Source organism: Pelophylax lessonae, assembly GCF_965119305.1.
Source record: "Pelophylax lessonae genome assembly, chromosome: 4".
In the NCBI taxonomy this organism is placed as follows: Eukaryota; Metazoa; Chordata; class Amphibia; order Anura; family Ranidae; genus Pelophylax; species Pelophylax lessonae.
In genome coordinates, this window is record NC_138771.1 from 448,285,346 (window position 1) to 448,300,928 (window position 15,583).

At 42.1% G+C, this 15,583-nt stretch overlaps 1 protein-coding gene across 1 annotated transcript in view; it reads left to right on the forward strand.

Moving 5' to 3' along the window:
• The window catches only part of LOC309553784 (E3 ubiquitin-protein ligase RNF213-like), a 678,906-nt gene that overhangs the window by 394,394 nt on the left and 268,929 nt on the right, over positions 1–15,583 (forward strand). Inside the window, exons 31-34 of the mRNA XM_082255197.1 lie at positions 1,930–2,071; positions 3,693–3,828; positions 7,525–7,707; positions 11,470–11,609. Coding sequence (XP_082111323.1) covers positions 1,930–2,071; positions 3,693–3,828; positions 7,525–7,707; positions 11,470–11,609 — 601 coding nt within the window. The remainder of the gene's footprint in view (positions 1–1,929; positions 2,072–3,692; positions 3,829–7,524; positions 7,708–11,469; positions 11,610–15,583) is intronic.

The window sequence follows — 15,583 nt, forward strand, 5'->3', positions numbered from 1 at the left end:
GATCCTGATTAACAACCACGTCTGCGACTTAACTGACCAGATCAATATCAAACGAGTTTACTTGATGCTTTACACTGAATAAAAAGTGTTCCTTTAACTTGTTTGAGTTATATATATATATATATATAGATAGATAGATAGATAGATAGATAGATAGATAGATCTATAGATAGATAGATAGATCTATATATATGTATATATATATATATATATATATATATATATATATATATATATATATATGAAACCTATTGAGGGACTAGTTTTATCCAATTTTACCAAATAACTGGATAACTGGTTTTAACCAGTCTACTCATATAACAGTTCCAGTATAAGGAATGTGAAAATATAGTAAGGTCAGAGGTCACATAATACAAAATAACAATTAATACAGAGTTCTTTATAAACTAATAACTATTATAAACCTGTAATTCACAATTGTCTACATTTCCTTTGAGACATTTTAACCATTTCCCTTTGGATATTGTGCACACTTCAAAAGCCTATAGGTCCAAAGTAATTATTATAATATTTTTACAATTTTGATTTTATGTTTGCTATATTTTTTTTTTTTTTTTTTGCGGTTGGTTTTCACATATACCCTTGTACGTTTGCCCTCTAGTGACTGAATATGAATCTGTAACCGGTACTTGTGCTAAACAGTTGAAATTTATTGTATTATGGATGATGACTAAAGATTATTATTGTAATTGTTAGTGTTACTGTGGAAACAGGAGTATATATAATGCAAACTCCTCCAATCCCAATGAATCTCTGCAACAACTTGGTTCTCCAGAGAGAAGCATTTATTGGATCCCAGAACAGATGACAAAGTCCAACAGAATTTTTGTTAAATACAGTAATTAGACGCCTTCAGAGTCCCATTCAAAATACTCAGTCCTTTTCTGTCATAGCAAGAATAGAGGCGCTCTACCCGTCCAACATATTTGTCCCATCTATGTTATGCACTTTGGTAGCTTCCATGCATGCAATGATATGTACTATTTTCTAGACATGTGCTTCCATAATAGTGTGTCAGCAATCAAACTATTTCCTTGATATACAGCTTCTTCCTATTGGTTTAAATGTAGGGCAATCTGATTGGTTGGTTTTACCAGCACCTTTGATGTTATGTGTGACAAATAATGCCTCTTGGCCTAGAAAAGATGTAGGTATAAATGTGTTTATGTCCTCTATTGTTTAAGGCAAAATAGCATTCTTTACAAATCTTAATTAGGTAAACAAGTTACCCTTTGAAAATCCTTTTTACCATAACAAATACCCCATAAATACTTAAGACCCCTTTCATGTCTAATTGTCATCATTAGATACTTCTTGTATTGTTTATGGCCAAATTGCATTCTTTATCACCCTTAAACAGGTAAACAATTTACCCTTTGAAAATGCAATCCATCACAAACGACATAAACATTTAACTAGCCCCCTAGATCTTTAGGATCCCTTTCATGCCTAATTAGACAATCTGCATTTCACAATCTCTTGTAGATAAAGTTGTAAATAACCTCCTATAAAATGTTTAATTAGACAACCAACCACTAACAGGTTTAGTCCAAGTTAGGGTATCTGATCAATCGTTTATGTTAACTTCACATACCTATGTATTAAATTCTATCTATCTATCTATCTATCTATCTATCTATCTATCTATCTATCTATCTATCTATCTATCTATCTATCTATCTATCTATCTATCTATCTATCTATCTATCTATCTATCTATCTATCTATCTATCCACAATACATATCTGCAAAATTCAGCTGAGAGAGAGCCAAGATCTCTCTGGCCAAATCCCTTATTAGTGACTTCTTCCTGTTCTGGAACGTTTCTGTCCATCTTTGTGTATTATGGCATGCATATTTATTCCCATTTGCCATGAAATCATACAAGCTTTTTCCATGTATTTACAGATGTTGGACACCACCATTCTCATCCGAAGCTGTATTCAGAATGCCATAGGTTTGTTGAGAGATGACGAGAATGTTGAAAGCCGCAGCACTAGGAGGGTTGAGATTTTAATAAACCTCTTGAGCACAGATGATCAGATAAAAAGTATGTTTACCTGATATTTTTATGTATGAATTTATTTCAGCTTACTTTAGATTTATATAATTAGAAACTGCATGCCTTTTGGTGTTAAAAATACTGCATGTAGCTGTGTAAATATGTGGTCTGTAATTTTGCTGTGGTTAGGTTGTGATCTGGTTTCCAGATGAATGATGTTATTAATTATTTTTAACTTATAGCTTTGTGTAATTGAAAAGTGGCTTTGCTTGTACCAGCTGCTATATGAAAAATTATCAGCCAATCTAGATCATAGGATTCTTAGCCTAACTTCAACAGATGGGTGACGACTATTGATAACACCATAACTTCCCCCGTGCGCACTGCTCCTTCATTACATGCGATCGGATGTGCGGTGCGAATTCAGCCATACACTTTGTATGGCTGAAATTCGCACTGCACCCGCACAAAAGACACACAGGACCCTTTTTTCCAGCCGCATCAGGATTGGATCGCACAGTGGTTCACACTTGTGCGATCCGATTTTGTGCGAACTGTCAGATCGCACTGCGATATGCGATCAAACTGGGGGTGTCGTTAACATTTAATTGACACCCCCTGCGTATCGCATATGGCAGTGTGAACTGCCAGATGTGCGTTTGCGATGCGGGAACAGGCTGCAAATTCGTAGCCTTCCCGCATCGCACAAGTGTGAACTGGGACTTAAAAGAGTAATAAAATAGCATTGTTTACTGCACTTGCTGCAATAAAGCCTGAACAAAAAACATAAAATATTGATTTTTGTAGACTGCAGACCGTAAAATATTAGGATTGATGCACACAGCAACCAGTTAGATTTCATCAGTTGGAGAAACTTGGAGACTACCATTGCTGGGCTCTTGTCTGAAATGCTAGATGTTTGGCTGTCTTGCTGACTCTCTTGCTTCAATTTATTTAGCCACTGACCCGGAGTAAGTATGCGGGTAACTTCTGTCTTTTCTCTAACTTTATAGTTCTGCAAATGTGTTCCAGGTTGGTAGGTCAGAATGTAATAAAGTTAGAATCATAACAGCCAAGTAAATAGTAAATTCAGAATGAGATCATTTATGGTAGCGCCATATTTTTTTCACAATAGATCTAATTCAAAGTGTATTTCCAAGCATTACCCAAATTTACCCCCAAACCGTACTTTCCACCTCTACATTCTTCATCCGCATATTACTCCATGTGACATCTCACCAGGCTTATAAAATTCTTGCAGGACCAGCTGTCAGGAGGTCAGTTCCTATTAACCTGGGCATGCCCCCAGAACAAAATCTCCCAAGAGCCCTTTACGTATACAAAATGTGTGGGCAAGCTCTTGGTAATTAATTACATTTTTTCTAATGTTTACATATAAAATATCAAAAGCAGTATTTATGGAAAGGCATCACACTAACCTTATTTAAGCTATCTATATTCCATAGATATTGTGAAAAAATCATGTGGCACAATGAGTCACTGTGCTGGTCTCGATAGAATCACTGACCCATCATAAAACTTAAACTAAAAACTCTCATAAGGAAAGTTAAAACATTTTTACACAAGGTGTTGGCACTTTGTATGTTTTTTTTTTTGTTACCCTCTTCTATATATAGAGTGAAATTTTAATGTATTTTTACACCATTAGGCTCTTTCTTAAAAATGTTGAAGTGTCGTCTGCATAAATTGCTAAAGGCGCAGGAAGAAAATACATATTTTCCTGAACAATGGGTTATTAGAGAGGCTGCGAATCAAGATGCTCTGCAGGAAGCTGGAACTTTCAGGTACCACAAAAATAAAATGTATCCGGGACCAATTTTTTATATTTTGGAGAGAGTAGGAAAGAGTTAGAATCTCTATCAAGTTTTTTATTTTGCAGTCTGCATTTCCACTGGGACGATTTGTTCTCTCACTTTGTCCTAGTGAACTCTGGAAAGAATTCTAAAATTTAAAGTTGTCACCAAAATAGGAATAAAGGAGAAAGCAACAGTACACTTATGACAACAAATAATTGTCTTTTACGTTGTAGATACAGTCGATATAAAAAGTCTACACTCCCCTGTTAAAATGTCTGGTTTCTGTGATGTAAAAAAAGGAGACAAAGATAAGTAATTTCAAACCTTTTCCACCTTTAATGTGACCTATAAACTGTACAACTCAGTTGAAAAATTGAAATATTTAAGGTGGAGGGAAGTAAAAATAAAAAAATGAAAATATGTTTGCATAAGTGTGCACACCCTTAAACTAATTCTTTGTTGAAGCACCTTGTGATTTTATTACAACACTCTTTTTGGGTATGAGTCTATCAGCATGGCACATCTTGACTTGGCAATTTTGCGAGGGCATCTCCTGTGCACAGCCCTTCAGATCACCCCACAGATTTTTAATCGGATTCAGGTCTGGGCTCTGGCTGTGCCTTTCCAAAACTTTAATCTTCTGGTGAAGCCATTTCTTTGTTGATTTGAATGTATGCTATGGGTCGTTGTCATGCTGAAAGATGAAGTTCCTCTTTATGTTCTGCTTTCTAGCAGAAGCTTGAAGGTTTTGTGCCAATATTGACTGGCATTTGGAACTGTTCATAATTCCCTCTACCTTGATTAACCACTCAATGCAAACTGACGTAGACCTACGTCGGCTGCATTTAAGTGGTTGTACCGGGATGATGCCTCTAGGTAGAGGCATCATCCCGGTACCATTTTTTAGAGCCGGCGGACGGCTTTCTGGCGGTAACAACCGATGCGGCTCGGGAGCCGCTCGATCGTTACCCCGGTGAGCGGGAGGGGGCATCCCCCCTCCTGCGGCTCTGACCGGGTCTCCTGTCCCACCGGAAGACCCGAGCAACCAGCGGGCGCATCCGCCGGCTGGATGGAGTCCCGATTGAAGCCGGATGCGGCTTTGATCGGGTCTCCAATGACGTAATTCAGAGGCAGCGTCCATGACGTCACATCCGGGTTACTCGGCTGCTAAAGGCGGCAGATTTAAAAAGTGAGTATATTCAAAAATGCCGTTTTCAGCATTTTGAATACAGCGAAGTGCAGTGGAGGGGTCGAGGGTCTTTTAGACCCTCGATCCCTCCATAAAGAGTACCTGTCACTGCCTATTGCTGTCACAAGGGATGTTTACATTGCTTGTGACAGCAATAAAAGTGATCAGACCTGTGTTAAAAAAAATGTATCCGCCCCCGTCGCCTTGAGCTCGCGCGCGAAAGAAAACATACGGAATTTGCGCCGCAAATGAAATCGCTGTTCAAACCACACATGTGAGGTATCGCTGTGATCGCCAGAGCGTGAGCAATAATTAAAAAAAAAGAGCTGCACTCTAAACTCGCCATTCCACGGGTGTGCGCAATTTTAAACCGTAACATGTTGGGTATCTATTTACTCTGCGTGACATCATATTTCACAATATACAAAAAAATGGGCTAACTTCACTGTTTAGTTTTTTTTAAATGCAGTAAAATGTGATTTTTTGTAATTTTTCCCAAAAAATTGCGTTTGAAAGACCGCTGCGCAAATAAAGCGTGACAAAAAATATTACAATGACCGCCATTTTATTCTCCAGAGTCTTTGAGAAAAAAATATATATAATGTTTGGGGGTTCTAAGTAGTTTTCTAGTAAAAAATATTGATTTTAACTTGTAAACAAAAAGTGTCAAAAATAGGCCTGGTTTTAAAGTGGTTAAGGCCCCTGTTCCAGCTGAAGAAAAACAGCCCCAAAGCATGATGCTGCCACCACCATGCTTCACTGTGGGTATGGTGTTCTGTTGGTGGGGTGTACTCACTTTTGTGAGATACTGTATCTTTTGGAATTATGGCCAAAAAGTTAAATCTTGGTTTCATCAGACCATAACACATTTTCCCACATGCATTTGGGAGACTTCAGATGTGTTTTTGCAAAATGTAGCCGGCTTGGGTGTTTTTCTTCGTAAGAAAAGGCTTCTGTCTTGCCACTCTACCCCATAGACCAGACTCAAACCGAAGTTTCTCCCATTTTTGTGTTTATTAAAAGTCAGCAGCTACAAAAAGTGTAGCTGCTGACTTTTAATAAACACGCACTCACCTGTCCCACGATCCAGTGATTCGGCCAGTGGGAGCCTAAGTTCTCTTCCTCTTCTCCCTGCGGCGCCAACATCTCTAGTGTGGGCACCCAGCTGTGAAAGCTTGCGGCTTCACAGCCGGGTGCACGCTGCGCATGTGTGAATTGTGTTGCGCGTCCTGAGTGGACGGGCAATCTTCTGGGACCTGTGACGTGTCCCAGAAGATTGCAGGGAGGGAGGAAGAGAGGAGAACTTCCACTCGAGTCACCTAGGCGGCCAGAGGAGAAGTGGGAGAGGGTACTTGTCAAAACTAGGTACCTCGCTCCCCCCCCACCCCAAAAAAATGTCACGCCAAATGTGGCGCGTCAGAGGTCAGGAGGCCTTAAAGCCGAAGTTCCACTTTTGGTGGAACTCTGCTTTAAGAAGAATGTGGGAGATTGTTGTCACACAGCCAGTACTTGCCAGATATTTCTGCAGCTCCTTTAATGTTGCTGTAGGCCTCTTGGCAGCCTCTCTGACCAGTTTTCTTCTCATCTTTTCTTCAATTTTGGAGGGACGTCCAGTTCTTGGTAATGTCACTGTTGTGCCACATTTTCTCCACTTGATGATGGTCTTCACTGTGTTCCATGGTATAGCTAATGCCTTGGAAATTCTTTTGTACCCTTTCTCTCTGCGGACCATTGCTTTTGCTGTAGGATGTGGCTAAGAAAATGTCAGGAAAGATCTACTAGAACAGCTGAACTTTATTTGGGGTTAATCAGAGGCACTTTAAATGATGACAGTTATGTAGTGACTCCTATTTAACATGAGTTTAAATGTGATTGCTTAATTCTGAACACAGCTACATCACCAGTTATAAGAGGGTGTGCACACTTACGCAACCACATTATTTTATTTTTTTTATTTTTACTCCCCCATCCTAATAGATTTTAGTTTGTTGTTCAACTGAGTTGTTTATAGGTCATATAGGTCACATTAAAGGTGGAAAAAGTTCTGAAACAATGTATCTTTTTCTCATTTTTTGACATCCCAGAAACCTGATATTTTAACAGGGGTGTGTAGACTTCTTTATATCCTTTGTGTCTCCTTTCCAGTGTTGTTGTGTTTTGTGTTTGAGACCGAAAGTGAGGAAAAAATCTCACCAATGAGACAGCAAAATGACTTAAGAACTTTTAATCGTTTCATACTCTAAAAAAAGTTTTGACATTAGATACAATTTAAATTCATCTTTCATTCATGTATGAATCATGTATTCTTAAGGCAAATAAGTAACCTACTCCCATACTTCTTATTACCTTATTCAGTATTTATGAAACATTATATTTATCAGCTATATTTATAATAAGCTAAGAGCCTTGATTATTGTAAGCTTTTTTGTGATTGGAACCAAAATGAATGATGTAAAGTTCTCTGTAAAACACAATAAAAATGTTATATTGTGTAGGCAAACCCTTTGGAAACGTGTCCAGGCAGGTGTTACACCACTTTTGTCCCAAATATTGTCTGTAGTCGATCGTAATGCCAACCTGAACCTCCTTGTGGACCAGCGTGTGAAAGATCATGTGAAATGCCTATGGATGCACATTTTTTTTGATGAAAATCTTCTACCTATCTCAGATAGGAACAGGTAAATTTTACTGTGACATCTAAATCATTTGTGTGATTTTCTTTCTGATGTTTTACTTACATGTTCTTTTCTCCAGAAAAAAATAAAAAAGAGATCCCTGTACTTAAAAAAAACTTGTTACCTTTCCAAGTCAGGATCTCTTTATTGTACATAATGTGATGTAATACTTCCCTCATACATGGATGCAGTGGGCAACTGTGATTGAAGAATGAGCTTTGGGGGGTCGCCATGAATGTAAGTAGAGCTGTGTTGGCGTTAAGGAGACCCTGTCACTTCGGTTTGATTGGGCAAAGTGACAGTTTCTCTTTAAAGTGGTTGTAAAGCCCAAACAGTTTTACCTCAATGCTTTCCCTGCACGGAGTGGGGGCAGGGCCAAGCAACACTGTGTGTGTGTGTGTATATGTGTGTAGCACACAGCTTGCTATGCGGGGGCACGCAGAAAAGGCGGAGCAGAGAGTGCTGGCAGGGGACCCCAAAAGAGGAGGTAAGAGGTTGCTCTGTGCAATACCATTGCACAAAGCAGGTAAGCATGACAACTTTTTTCTACTGGAGGCCATATCTCCAGAAGGATATAGATACTCTAATGAGAGTTCAGAGAAGAGCTACTAAACTAGTACATGGATTGCAGGAAAAAACTTACCAGGAAAGGTTAAAGGACTTGGAAGCTTGGAAGAAAGAAGAGACAGAGGGGATATGATAGAAACTTTTAAATACATAAAGGGAATCAACTCGGTAAAGGAGGAGAGCATATTTAAAAGAAGAAAAACTACCACAAGAGGACACAGTTTTAAATTAGAGGGGCAAAGGTTTAAAAGTAATATGAGGAAGTATTACTTTACTGAGAGAGTAGTGGATGCATGGAATAACCTTCATGCAGAAGTGGTAGCTGCAAATACAGTGAAGGAGTTTAAGCATGCATGGGATAGGCATAAGGCTATCCTTCATATAAGATAGGGCCAGGGACTATTCATAGGATTCAGATATATTGAGCAGACTAGATGGGCCAAATGGTTCTTATCTGCCGACACATTCTATGTTTCTATTTTAGATAAAAAAAAATATCCTTTAGAAACACTTTAACCAGTTCCTGCCTGGCCTATAGTCTAATGACGGCCCAGCGCGGCATTCACCGTTCGGTGAGTATGATGTCCTTCCGGAACACACCCCATAGGCCACGCTGCGGGGCGTTCTGTCACCCACTTTGTCCACCGGACACAGTGGATAACTGATCAGTGTACCGGCTGCTGTGACCAATCACTGCAGATCTCATGACATTTGCACACAATGGATGGCTTTCATTCATGCCATCCATTGTTTACTATTGTGTTGATTTCTGTGATTGGTCACAATGATTATATGGTACAAAGCGGGCTAGGCACAGCCCATCTGTACCAGGTGATTAGCTGTGGCCAATCACAGCCAACCACAATAGTAAAATAGTATACCCATCCATGGATTCTTATGTGAAATTCACTGGTATAAGCAGTCCTAATATGGAAAAGAAAAAAAAATCCTGATCACTTCTGCAGAGTAGTGTGGTGTTACTGGTCACAGTACATCACCAGTCAGTGTCCTTGATCACTGCCATAACAGTTATATGATGACAGTGTACTGCACTGGTGACCACATGTAAAAAAAAAAAAAAAATTGTACAAAAACTTTTTTTTTTTTATTCATTTTCTAAAAAATTTGTGTCAAGCAAAAATTGTTACAACTGGAAAACACTCACCATACCTCTTACTAAATACCTTGGATTGTCTACTTTCCATTTGGGGGATATTTGTACTGTTCTGGCTTTTTCGGGCCTCAAGAAATGAGATAGGCCATCAGTACATCAGGATTGATAAATTTTCAGATATACACTCACCGGTAACTTTATTAGGTACACCTTGCTAGTACCGGGTTGGACCCCCTTTTGCCTTCAGAACTGCCTTCATCCTTTGTGGCATAGATTCAACAAGGTGTTGGAAATATTCCTCAGAGATTTTGGTCCATATTGACATGATAGCATCATGCAGTTTCTGCAGATTTGTCAGCTGCACATCCATGATGCGAATCTCCCGTTCCACAACATTCCAAAGGTTCTCTATTGAATTGAAATCTGGTGACTGTGGAGGCCTTTGGATTACAGTGAACTCATGGTCATGTTCAAGAAACCAGTTTGAGATAATTTGGGCTTTGTGACATGGTGCATTATCCTGATGGAAATAGCCATCGGAAAAGGGGTACACTGTAGTCATAAATGGATGTACATGGTCCGCAACAATACTGACATTTAAACGATGCTCAATTGGTACTAAGAGGCCCAAAATGTGCCAAGGAAACATCCTCCACATCATTACACCACCAGCCTGAACCATTGATGCAAGGCAGGATAGATCCATGCTTTCATGTTGTATACGCCAAATTCTGACCCTACCATCTGAATGTTGCAGCTAAAATCGAGACTCATCAGACAAGGCAACATTTTCTAATCTTCTATTTTCTAATTTTGGTGAGCCTGTGCGAATTGTAGCCTCAGTTTCCTGTTCTTAGCTGACAGGAGTGGCACCCGGTGTGATCTTCTGCTGCGGTATCCCATCTGCTTCAAGGTTGGTTGCGTTGTGCATTCAGAGATGCTATTCTGCATACCTTGGTTGTAATAGGCTACTGTTGCCTTGCTATCATCTCAAACCAGTCTGCATATTCTCCTCTGACCTCAACAAACAATTTTTGTCCACATAACCTCCGCTCACTGGACATTTTCTCTTTTTCGGATCATTCTCTGTAAACCCTAAAGATGGTTGTGCATGAAAATCCCAGTAGATAAGCAGTTTTTAAAATGTCTGACACCAACAACCATTCCATGTTAAAAGTTATTTAAGTCCCCTTTCTTCCCCATTCTGATGCTTGGTTTTGAACTTCAGCAAGTCGTCTTCACCACATCTAGATGCCTAAATGCATTGAGTTGCTGCCATGTGATTGGCTGATTATCCATTTGTGTTACTAAGCAATTGAGCAGGTCTACCTAATAAAGTGGCTGGTGAGTGTATATGCCATACACCTACACCGATAAACTAAATAATAAACACTGATTTGGCAGGAAAGAAATGTAGCAGAATACGGTATGGCCTAAATTTATGAAGAAAAATTATTTATTTGCAAAATTTTACTGTATAACAAAAATTCAGAAAAATACTTTTTTTTTTTTTTTCAATTTTCAGGCTTCTTTCATTTACTTAGTAAAAAATAAAAAGTGGTGAATAAATACCACCAAACGAAAGCTCTATTTGTGTGAAAAAAAAAAATGAGAAAAATTTTATATGGGTACAGTGTCGTTGTCCACGCAATTGTCATTCAAGGATGGACAGTAAGGGGGTGAAAGAGCCTGGTATTGACGTGGTTAAAGTGGTCCTGTGACTCAAAAATAACACTTCCCATAAATCCATATGGCTTGTGTCAGCATTACCAAGTTACATTATTATAACTAAAAAGGCCCATTTTCTTTTTCGATATGCTACTTCCGATTTCTCTTTTGGGACTTTAGGGGTGTTTTTCATCATTGGAAATCACATAGTAGTTGTTGTTTTAACATTGTCTGCAAAATTTACTGTAAGATAAAAGTATGAGTAAAGCACAACCACAAAGCAGAGCCTACTTGAGTAGGCAATATGGCTGTTAGGATACATCCTGCAGTAAAAATTCAGTATTGCTTAGACAGTTCTTTTATCTGTGATTATAATACCTGCTAATTGTTTGCTTGTCTGCCGATTTGTGTTACAGTTCACAGAATGAAACCATTCTGGTGAAGAATTACATGAATATCTCTGTATTTGGAGAAAACTGTTTACCTTTTAGCTGGAGGATTAAAGATTATCTGGAAGATATTTGGACTCATGCCCAGCACATAGATAATGCAGAAGGTATTATTCAGCCTGTGCTTTTCAAATAGTACTTTAAACTGCCATGTAACCTTAAATCCCCACTGAACTCTCATGTAAAATGTTGTGCAGCAAAAAAATAGGTGCAGCAAAAGTAAGTACGCATTTACAGTATTTCCGTTTGTTTCATTCATAAGGCAGCTACAGCCATAATAGGGAAGCTTGTCTCTTACTGTCTTACCACAGAGAAGAGCAATTGCTCTATGTCTGGAAGCAGAGGTCTCTCTGCAGCATTCCAACACATCCCTGCTGAGCCAGAACTAGAGCTGTTTGGAGAGCTCTAGCTGTGATTCAGCAGAGGGCATGTCTGACTGCTGCAGAGAGATCACTGCTACCACACAGAGAGCAGCTAGGTCAGGCTTTTCTCCCATGACTGTAAATTCTTTAAATAGGAAGTAAACTGTAAGATTGCGATCACTTACTGGACCCTAATGTAGGATAGGGTCTTCTGCATAGAAACAGTGCCATAGAACCCTATTGAATGCTACAGTTCTTGCAAGGTGTGCATCTGGGGAGGGGGGTTTGAGTTGTCACTATAGGGGTATGGGGTGAAAAATTATAATGGTACTTTGTTATCCTTTTAAGCTGTAACACTTAATGCGTAAGTCTACCCTAAAACTAAAATCCCTGCATCTATAGACCTCCATGATCTAACACTAACGTTTCTAGCCCTGTAAAAAAGAAATCTGTATACATACCTTGTTTAAAGCCGATCCGATCTGGTCTCCAGCGGTGGAAGCTCTGCAGAGGACACAGCCGACAACGGGTGTGGAATGAATGGGGAGTGACATCACCTATAGACTTACTATAGGGCTTCTGTTGTCGGATGTGTCCTTTGCACCCGCCTCCACAACAAAGCCGCAGCTGACAGCTCAGCGTGGGATTGGGTCAGATTGGCTTAAAAAAAAGGTATGTATGCTGATTTCTTCTTTACAGGGTTAGAAAGTTTAGTGTTAGATTGTGGATGTCTAGATGCAGGGATTTTAGAGTTAAGGTGGGCTTCTACTTTAAGAATCGGTGTTGCTATCATGTCACATATTTACAAGTATAATCATTACAATTGTTCTTAAACTAAATGTTAGCACGAGATTATAGTCTACTGCTTTGCCTAAAAAGTGTCCCATGCATTTCTTGGTTCATTGCGGTGTATTGGCAGCCTATTCACAATGAATCGACTACCTTAAAGTAGAACTATAGGCAAAACCTTTTTCTCTATCGTTCATTGACGGACACAGTTCTCTCTGATTCCCCCTACATGACACTAGGCAAAAAAAAGTTCTGGCTACGCCTATGGGCAGTCCCGGAGGGTACACCCTCTCTCTTCCTGCATAGGATGTCAGTTTTAATCTGTCTAGTCAGGAGTAAGGACCTAGTTCCTTGTTGGGATCTCTGGTCCTGGCATATAAAGTATTTTTTATGTAGATTTTTTTAGCTAGCCTTTTTTTTCTCTGGAACTTTTTTCCTGTGAGAGCTTCAAGCAATTATGCCGGACTGGGGGACAGACTGGACCCCCATATCCAGTGGTCACCTCAGTCTGGCAGCAAGCGCGTGCAGGCCTTATCTCCACGCTGGGTCGGCCACGACATAGTCCCACTCGACGGGGACTGGCCCTACGAGTTAAACGTCTCGCCAGGATGCACACGACAGGGTCTAGGCTTTTGACGCAGCATTCCTATTTGGCTGACAACGCCCCTACTTCGGTGAAGTGGGGTCCTGTCAGGAGATGGCGCCCGCCTGTGTTCCCGGTATGGTGAGTAAACGTTTCCCCCCCTTCCCTGGTGGATTTTGGCGTGGACGTGGGCCCTCTCCCTGGGGTGGTCGGACCCTCACACTCCTGGGTTTCCCTCTGTCCTGTTGTGACTCCTCCCTACTCTCCACCACACCTCCTACCCCGCCCCCCCATGTGGGGGACTGTTTGGGCCTACCTGAGGCTGGGGCCTAGTGTGCAGGCCGCATGTGTGCAGGCCGCATTGGGGGCCGGGGGAGTGCGCCGTCCACGGCGTTCGACCGATCATGCAGGGGGGGGGGGCTTTGGTGGGGTTTTCTGCTCCAAACTCTCTGGACTTGTGGATTTGTCTGAGCCGGGTATCCAGGGAGTTTTGCTGTGGAATTCTTCCTCCCCTTCTACTGGACAATTGTCACCACGGTTGCAAGCTTGTCCGGGTGGGGAGGAGTCCTCGGCAGGTTCTCTGCTTTGGGAGTATGGTCCCTGGAGGATCCAGGTTACCGTTTATTGTCCTGGAGCTGAGAGTGATCCGGCTTTGCCTAGTTCACTGGATCGGGCAGAGGGTTTCTTATCTCCGGGGCAGATCTCCCATCCGGCTTTCCGGTCGCTGGCTTGTCCGGCTTGGCTGTTGAAAGCCAGGTGTTGAAGGACAGAGGATTGTCTGCTTCAGTGATTCCCACCCTGTGTAAAGCGTGGGAAGCGTCTTCTAGGATGATTTTTTTTTCATATGAGATGGTCGCGTATTGCGTGGTGTGAGTCTCCTTGGGCTCCCCCTCGCTCTTACTCAGTGGCCGGATCTTAGCTTCCTTCAACGGGGAGTTGATCATAAGTACTGTCATGGGTCAGGTTTTGGCTTTGGTAATTTTTCTTCCACAGGCCGTTGGCCGTCCATTCCCTGGTGCGTAACTTCTTCCAGGGGGTGCAACACTTGGTTCTTCCAGTGCGACCTCCGTCGCCAACTGGGGACCTTAGTTTGGTGCAGTCGGTTCTTTAAGACCCTCCTTTTGCGAGTATCGAGGGTATCCCCTGCCTACCTTATTACAGAAGGTGGCTTTCTTTGTTGCTTTTGCTCTGCATGCAGGTTGTCGGCATTGGCGACTTTGTTCTGTCGTTCTCCCTATATGTTGGTTCATGGGGCCAGGAGGTGCTTCATCTGGATCCTTCCTTCCCTCCGAAGGTGGGTTCTAGTGTTCACTTGCACAAGGCCATTGTATTGCCATCTTGTGTCCTAAGCCCCCTCATCCTACTGAATGTGTGCTGCATACTCTGGATGGAGTTCGGGCGCTCGGAGGGGTACTTGGCGACTACTGAGCTTCCCGTAGTCAGGTTCGCTCTCTTTGCTCCTGGATGGCCCAAAAACAGGGCTGCCTGCGTCTGCTGTGACTATTTCTCGGTGGATTGGACAGTTGGTGGTGCGGGCTTCTTTAATTATGGGTCAGGTCCTAGCTTTCCCTGTTTCCCTGATATGGTGAGTAGCTGTCCCCCCTCTCTCCCTGGAGGGTTTTGGGGTTGGACGTGGGTCCCTCCGTGGGACGGTCAGACCCCTGGGTTCCCCTCCTTCCTGCAGGCCCCCCCCCCTTGCCAAATTTCTCATCCTGCGCAACCCCCCCCCCCCTCCCCCTCCATGCTGAGGGCTGTTTGGGTGGTCTGGCCACTTTCCTGGGATGGGGGCAGGGCGCTAACTGGCGATGGGGGCCGGGGGTGCACCGCCGGAAACCGGGCGATCGACTCTGCGGGGGGGGGGGGTTTACCTGGTGGGTGCTCCTGCCAGGGCCACCCATCCTGCCTGGATCTGTCCTGGAGGCCTGGTCTCCCTCCTGGGTCCCTGTAGCCTCGTGGTTCCACGCGAGGCCACCATTTTGTTGTAGCCTGTGTGTCTCCTTGAAAATAAGACCTACCCCCGTTTTCCATGATTAATACAAAATAAGCCCTAACCCGAAAATAAGCCACTGGTTGAAATCCTTGTAAAATCAAGTAATCTGTGCTGTAAAAGTATTATCTAATGTCCAGTCCTCCTCCTCCCGGCTGTATGTAACATAACACCTTATTTACAGCGCCGCTGGGCGCTCATGTGACCCGCTGGAGCTCTCCTCCTCCTTCGGGCTGACGTCAATGGCCCCTCCCCCTGCAGTGCTCAGAGCAGGGCTAATGTCAGCGGTTATCCTGGCATCTCCCTCAGCAGTGCCCGGAGCGGGAAAGAAGAGCTCCGGCGGGTCATGCAAGCACCCAG